Below are 8309 nucleotides of genomic sequence, written 5' to 3'. Positions count from 1 at the left end.
GCGGTTGGGGTGGGAGAGCGTGGGGGGTCCGAGGCAGTCGTGCCCGGCGCAGCCTGCCAATGTATCCAAAGACCGAGCGCTGGCGACGAAGCCTGCTGGCTGAAGTTGCTTGCTGTCTGATGAACTGAATTAAACTGGATGTGAAACTGCTGAACTGAATGTGGAGTCGCTCCTTTTTATATGCAGGTCGGTGGGGCGGAGCCAAACTCGAAAGTGAGGAGCAAGAATTGATTGGCTAGCGCGCGTAATGGTGTAGACGCGGGCTAGCGCCGAGCGTAGTATAAATGCGATCATTTGAAGCAATCTGATTGGTTAGCGCGCGTGATGGTGAAAAGTGATGTGAAGAGCGAGCGTTGCAGAAATGCGTGATAATGTGGGATGTTCCCACACGTGAATCTCCTTCTCACCTTCCTTCTGTATTATTTCTCATCTCTTATTTGTACATTATATTGCCATACCTCTCCCCATATTCTAGGGATGGAGGATAGAAACTGCATTTTAGATTGCCCCAGAGCATGATAGGAACTGCCTATTGTTTATAAGTAAATGTTCCAATTGTCATTTTAATAATACAGAAGATCAAATTTTTTGCCCAAGTAACCTTTTCATTCTAGCTCCTAAATTTGTGTTGAACTGTTGAACGTGGGTCCATACATCCACTCTCCCATATGTCTTCATGGCGTAGTGCTTAATCAGTTAAGCACGGGGACAACTTTTCCTTTATACCTGGTTTTCCTGGACCTTTCTAATGGCATATTCTAAAGCAAAGTTGAAAAGCAGTGGTGATAAATCATTTTTTTTTTTTTACTATTCTGGTTACAAAAATGAGCAGAGAAATGTTTACAGACATAACTATACGTTTTGTTTAAACAATTTTAATCAGCCTACCTAGTTTCATGGGTACCCCAAACAATGCTGTATAATACTCCCCTTCTAACTGAATCTTAGGCTTTCCTGAAGTCTACAAATAGCTTATGTACTGACTCATTGAATTCCTGTAATAATAAATATTTTTCTCTTTCATCTATATATGGACTTAACCTTAAGAGAATAATATTGGAAAAAAAAATTGAAGTTGATAGTAGTGATAGCCCACGATAATTAGTAGTTTTAACAGCCTTCTTGTGAACTGGTACAATAACACTCTTTCCACTGGTAAGGCAATTTTTTCGTATTCGAAATAAGATTAATTAACTTATGGATCTTAGAACGGTATATTTCACCTCCTCCGATCAGTTCTGCCGGAATTTGACCGTTACCTGGCCATTTACACATTCTCAACTTTGCAGTTGCAATTTCAACCACAAAGGGGCTAAGATCAGGTACCGATCAGGTACTAACCACTCAAGAATATGTATTTATATCTGCCTAACGACTCTCACGACGCTGACCTATATACATTATATGTATACGTAATAAAAAAAATGTATGCACGGCTACACGGTATGTGCGCTGACAGCCAACAATACTTAGTTACATATGTTTACCTTACTAACGCTTACTAATCCCTGGCTCTACCTACAGATTCGGTATTTACGTCCTTTACGTCGGTGACACTGCAGTCACGACAGGTCGTCACGCCTTTTAAATTAAAGAATGAATTCGTAAACGTTAAACAATCTACTGTATCAACAAAGCAATATAATTCAAGCATTAGTGTGTATACCAAGACATTTCGGTATAACGAATAATGAAATTGAATTGAATTTATTTACATTCTATAAATCCTAAGCAGGTTAGTACCTTTGGATACAGAACAAGTCAAAATGTTACATACATAAGTACAGGCAATTTTAGCTTAAAAATTAATATAACTTAATTTTACATCATTCTCTATTTACATTGAAGTATTCATCTAAAGAGTAGAAGGAATGAGCATGTAGATAATTCTTTAACTCTGATTTAAACTTTTTAGTATCATTGCCCAAGTTTTTAATACTTTGTGGCAGATTGTTGAACACTTTTATGCCAGTAAAGTAGACTCCTTTTTGATATACTGATAAAGTTGATGAGGGTAGGTGGAGGTTATATTTTTGTCTAGTATTCATGTTATAGACATCAGAATTTAATTTGAATTTATCTTTGTTGTAAACAACAGATAGGAGAAGCGATAATATGTATTGCGATTGAAGCAGTAGAAATGGTAGAAACATTAGCAAAAGAACGAAGTATGTATAGGAAATACACACTATATACCATCGATTCCTGATGCAGATCCACGGAGTAAACAAATTTCCAACACGGATTAATGGACGTTAGCAAAGTTAAACAAATTTGATATGCTTTAAGATTCTCCCTGGACATAAGTCATTAGGCACCGTGACCGATCTTGGCGTATGGGGAAATGAGAATGTAGCGCCTTATATGTCCGAAATAGGGTCAACAGGGTCAAGAGTGCCCCTGACCACGAGTGACCACTATCCCTCCAAGTAGAACAAATTCTTGCATCGTCGGTAACCGTCGGTAACGAACCGAACGTTCGTAGTGGAAGTGCGTAAGTTTTCCGAATTGGTTAGGGAAGCATTAGGATCACTCGACAGATATTAAGTTTCCTCATATTTTGACAAATAATGGTGTTCATGATATTCCGCTATTGCAAGTTCTAGTTTGGATTCTGATGAACTTCGCAACGCGCTCTGAGGGTGATGTTTCTAGTAGAATGCACATTTTAACTGTTTTACGCCCTTTCTCGCCTGTTACACATACCAATCCGACTTAAGGAAGTGAGAACTGATGGTCCATATTGAATTGGTTGAAGTTGCAGGGCACACAAATGCATTTTTTGCGGCTCTGCAATGTAAATTTGTAGAGTATGTTGCTGTTTATAGGACGTAACTCCGTGCAGTCTGGTAGCCAGTTAACGACGTTTTGGAAGCAAGAGGTTCACTGAAAATGAGTGAACTAGCTGCCTTCAACTGAGCAACAACTACACAACTTGTAATAAGACATTAAGCTTCATAATCTCTGCCGGCCTCTACTGTGAGATGAAAGAAGTCCATCTCAGTGTGTTTGTTCACAATAATTAGTATGTTTGCTTACAGACATGAGCAAATATTCAGAGCTAGGTACAGCTACACTTGTTAGAAATATGATGCAATATCACTAGGATTCTTGTAAATCAATTCATTTGCCACACACAAAGTTTCAAGGTTATGAAAGATTCTGCATTCGCTTGGAACAGGAATGCTGAGAATTCTGCTACAGAGAGCTGAAGAAAAATTTCCTGCTGTGACAGAAAGGATGGTGAGTGTTTTGTGCTTGTGTACACAGACAAGAATTTTATCGTCATCAGTCAAATCTCATATCTTAAGAAACTGAACTTTTTAGTGTTAGTTTTCATAATCCATCTGGGGAGTTTACATGGTTCTTCATATTGTAACACTTTGCATTATTATGTGGGAGAGGGAGCAATTCAAGGAGAGTGGTATGGGTATGTATGTATGTATGTATATATGGATAAATACCGTCTTAAGTGCAACAAATTTTATTGTAGTTTTTACTTCTTTTTCCTCCTCCACACTACATGTTTCGGCCCTAAATGGCCATCATCAGGTGTGTATCACTCACGTAGCTGTTACACTGCTTGTTAAAATTTAAAATTACCAGTCTTTCTAATTGTATAAAATTAACAAAGATTTTATACAATTAGAAAGACTGGTAATTTTAAATTTTAACAAGCAGTGTAACAGCTACGTGAGTGATACACACCTGATGATGGCCATTTAGGGCCGAAACATGTAGTGTGGAGGAGGAAAAAGAAGTAAAAACTACAATAAAATTTGTTGCACTTAAGACGGTATTTATCCATATATATTGTGTGAGTGTAACAGGATGCTGAAATATAACATTGTATGTATGTATGTATGTATGTAAGTAAGTAAGTAAGTAAGGGGTGGGCCATAAAAACTGGCCCCCGTGCTGTGACCTTCGGTGGTCTATTGTGCTTCCCCTTGGATTAGCCCTTTATTAATCCTATGCTTTTAATAAAGTGTAGGACCCTGCTTATGGGGGCATCATAAAAGTCACTTGGTTCCATAAAAAACTGACCCAAGTGACAAAATCTTAAATAAGCTATGGCCTCACAATCACGCACAATGTGTGCGCCTGATTCATTATCTTGTAGGCACCTTTCACAAGTTGTACTGTCTGTCAGTCCCAACTTGAAAAGGTGTCCTTTCAGGTGGCAGTGTCGGTAAGTAATCCTACCACCCATTTTAGTTGATCTCTGTTTAATCTCAACAGATCCTTTGTTCTTCTGGCAGAGGGTCCTGCTATAAAACCCATTGCCTGTCAGAGTCCAATTATGGATTCCCAGTATTTTTTATGGTTTCTGTCAGTCCAGTCCATGACCGCTTTTTTTGCCAACTCCAATTGAGCTGCCGCAAGCTGTTCAGGTCCTATGAACGGCTGTTCAGATCATGATATGGGTAGGTCATATAGCATGCATGTGAGAATGAGAAATGACAGAAGACCTGAAAGATTGAGACCACTTAGGAGACAATTGTGAAGATGGATTTTAAAGATACAATTATGAGGTTTTGGACTGGGTTTGTTTGTGTCAGGATTCAAAGTTATGATGGGCATGTGTGAACACAGTAATGACTGCTTAGGTTCCATAAAGACCAGATACGTACTGTCTGTACTTCCACAGGGACCACAGGTTTCTCAGGAAGGTCCCTGCATTATGAACTTAACACTTCCTAAGATTATGAAGTCTGTAGAGAAGAAATCTGTACAGAGCAGCTGTTATGGGTTAGATGTAATGAAAAACAGCTACAGCAAGGAGAGCATATATTGTTTCATGTGTGGTGTTGTACAGCCATGACTGATAGAAGATGTGATGACTTTACAGAACTGTACCAATTCAGAGAAAGTCTTAGTTGGTCCATATGGTGAGACATACCCAGCAAGTCATGATGCAAACTGGGCCATGATTATAAAAGCTAAGGGAGACTCAGATGCAGAAGAGGAAGCGGATCCTGTACAAACTACAGTTCAGGAGATAAAGGCTGAACCTGAGGTGAGCTGTATGCTTCTGTATGTCCACTGTTAGGCAGATATCACAGATAGGCAGGAATTCCAGTTGTGTTTCTCATCTCCATCTGTCTGGCTGTCTGTCTGTGCACATGGGACAGCTCCACTGTGCTGCTGACTTGCCTTTGAAGGTCTTTTTCTGAAGTGTCTCTAGACAGTTATAGTTTGTTGAATGTATGCTGCTTGTGATGTACCACTTCCATTTCCTTTTAAGCAGTTCTGATGTAGATGAAATTAAATTTTGTGTAAACTGAACTGTATTTGGGAGAAATTTTATAGCAGCAAAAATCCATAGGGAGTCACAGAACTGTTCGTAGCTAGTTAACACATGTTAGAACCAAGAATTCAAATTACTAGAACTCTTGTGAGCTAATTCCAATGAACCCCACAAGATATTTTTCATGTGATGAAGGTTATAAAAGATTCTGCATTCTCTTGCAACAAGAGTGGCAAGAACTGTACTGCATGGAGCTGAAGAAACATTTCTTGCTGTGAGAGAAAGTATTGTGTTTCATGCTTGTGTGCACAGACAAGAGTTTTATTTTCATATATCAGTTCTCTTCTTCAAAGAAACTAAATATTTTGTGACCCGCTTCTGTTTGTTTGCATAATCCATGTGGGGAGTTTCTTACACTTGGGTGATAACGATTGGGATATTATGTAGGAGAGCAATGAGTTCAAGGAGATTGATGTGGGTAAGTCATATAGTGCACATGCAACGGTGAGAAATGCATACGAAGAGAAGAAAACCACTTGGGAGACCTGAGTGCGAATGGAAAGTTGCTATTAAGATAGATTTTAAAGAAATAATTTGGAAGGGTTTGTACTGAGTCTGTTTGCCACAGAATATGGAGCCTTGTTGAGCACAGTAATGAGCCCTCTCTGGCTTTCTCAACAAATCCTATATGCATTGCTCTTCTCCCCTATGCCTGCTATATGAGCTGCCCATCTCATCCTCCTTGACTTTAGCTTTTAGGTACAATAAATAACTTCATGTAGCTGAGTGAGTCCTTGAGAAGCCATCAGTTGCTTGGCCAGTGAAGAATTTCCCAACATTGTATAGAACCTGGAAGTTTATTGACGTTCACAAAAACCCGTCACAAGTCCCTGTCTTGAGCCATATGAATCCAGTCCACACCACCCCATCCTATGTCTCTTAAAGATCCACTTAAATATTATCTTCCCACCTATGCCTAGGCCTTCCTAGTGGTCTCTTTCCTTCTGGCTTTCTCAACAAATCATATATGTGTTCCACTTCTCCCCCATGCCTGCTATATGAGCTGCCCATCACATCCTCCTTGACTTGATCATATAATTATGCTTGGTGAACGAAGGCTACAAGTTGTGGAGCTCTTCATTATGATGTTTTTATGCACCAAGAAAGCAGATATTTTCTGTACTGCTGCAGTGACCGATAGTTCCTTGGGAAAGTCACTGAGCTATGAACCGAGTACTTTCTAGTGATCATGATAGCTGTAGAGAAGAACGTCTGTACAAAACAGCTCTTATGGGTTAGATGTGATGAGAAACAGCCATAGCAAGGAAAGCTTACGCTGTTTAATGTGTGTTGTGCATCCATTTCTGAGAAGGATGTGATGGTTTTTACAGAACTGTACAAATTCAGAGAACGCTTTAGTGGTTCCACATTGTGAGACATACCCAACACCTCATGATGCAGATCAGGCCATGAATGTAAAATCTGAGGCAGTCTCAGATGCAGAAGAGGAAGAGGATCCTGTCCTAATAACATTTCCAGAAATAAAGGCTGAACCCGAGGTGAGCTGTATGTGCTCTGTTAGGCAGATAACACAGATGTGCAGAAATGCTGCTTGTCTTTCTGATATCCATCTCTGTGAACATGAAACATCCCCACCGTGCGGTTGACTAGATTATGAAGATTTTTTTTTTCCTGAAATGTTTCTAGGCAACTGTACTATGTTGAATGTTGCGTGTGATGTACCACTCCACTAAGCAGTGCTTTGTTACTACATCATAGAGTTCCCAGGATCTATAAGTGCTGAAGTTTATCATTTATTTGTTTTCTGTCTTCAATGCAGTCTGTATCCATGTAATAACATAGAGCTGTCGTTATGTTCAGGTTTCTTTATAGCTTTGTGATAATGTTTGACAGATTATAGACACGTGTTGCCTGTTGCTCTTTGTTTGAAGTAAATTTAATATACCTGACTCTGTTGGAGTTGCGTCTGTACCTGCTGTCAGGTGATTGGTTGTCATGACAGATTTTTTGTTGTTTTCGGTTAGACAGAAAGGCGACTAAACGTTAGATACAGAGAATGTGTAAGAGGTATAAAAACCAATAGTGAAGAATTGGCATTGGCAACACATCCTAAAATATAGACGCAGTTGTGGTGAAGTGGAGTTTACAGTGGATGTAATTAAACACAAATAAAGCTAGTAATGAACATCAAAGAAAATTTCTACATCTACATATAGACGGAGGTTCTTACTTTTCTCGGCCAGTTCACAGCAACTGATGCACCACTGGCTGCAAGGTGTATACAAATTTTGCCAATGAATCAGTATGCCTGTGGCCAGTTACGTTTGAAATAAAGTATACAATTCACAGGCCACAGAAGTTGTTGAAAATGCTGTCACCCTACATGTAGACATTCCTTGCACCAGCAGAAGGGGTTCTGTTTAACCCTTAAAGCTATTGTGCCAAAATTTTTGCTATTTCCCTATGAATTTTTTTTTAGTTCTTCCTTATGGTGTTTACTGTTTGAAACTTTGTCCTGCAAACAACCACACAAGAAAATGTCTAAGAATTAAGGTTGGGTGAATATGCCTGCCAAATACCAGTGCTGATATTTCTGTCCCCGAAAGTACCAGGCAAAGCTTGCATAGACATATGTGAAATGTGGGCAGTAGCTTAGTCTTGCTGAAACCAACCATAGAGTCTTTTTTTCTTTTGTAACTCTCAAAAGAATTATCTGAGAATGACCTGTACATAATTTTTTTTTACTTGGTGGGGTGGGACTAAGTTCCTTCTACGGTGGCCACTTCTGCCCTATTGTACCAGACCCAGATGATAGTCGAAGGTGATTGTGGAGCAATTGGTGGAATGAAGATTGGCAGGGGAAACCGAAGTACTCGGAGAAAACCTGTCCCAGCGCCACTTTGTCCACCACAAATCCCACTTGACCAGACCCGGGATCGAATGCGGGCTGCCGCTGTGAGAAGCCAGCAGCTAACCACTTGAGGTATGGTGCGGCCTTTGAACTGTACATATCTTTCACAATTAATTGTTCCTTTAA

General features: G+C 39.6%; 1 protein-coding gene across 2 annotated transcripts; it reads left to right on the top strand.

Annotated features, from left to right (window-relative positions):
- The first annotated feature begins 2255 nt into the window (after nucleotides 1–2255).
- LOC111875327 lies at nucleotides 2256–7991 on the top strand. 2 transcript variants are annotated; one of them, XM_023871477.2, is made up of 4 exons: nucleotides 2300–3065; nucleotides 3182–3243; nucleotides 4853–5020; nucleotides 6643–7991. In XM_023871477.2, the coding sequence occupies exons 1-4, from the start codon at nucleotides 3044–3046 to the stop codon at nucleotides 6916–6918; spliced, it is 528 nt and encodes a 175-aa protein (XP_023727245.1). In that variant the 5' UTR covers nucleotides 2300–3043; the 3' UTR covers nucleotides 6919–7991. The 2 variants fall into 2 exon arrangements, 1 of the variants encoding a protein (XP_023727245.1); XR_002844706.2 differs by lacking the exon at nucleotides 4853–5020 and having other exon boundaries at nucleotides 2256–3243.
- Nucleotides 7992–8309: the final 318 nt, after the last annotated feature.

The sequence above is a fragment of the Cryptotermes secundus genome, unplaced genomic scaffold, assembly GCF_002891405.2.
Source record: "Cryptotermes secundus unplaced genomic scaffold, Csec_1.0 scaffold1789, whole genome shotgun sequence".
Taxonomy (NCBI): domain Eukaryota; kingdom Metazoa; phylum Arthropoda; class Insecta; order Blattodea; family Kalotermitidae; genus Cryptotermes; species Cryptotermes secundus.
Note: the sequence above shows the minus strand (reverse complement) of the source record. Positions and strands in the feature narration are given on the sequence as shown.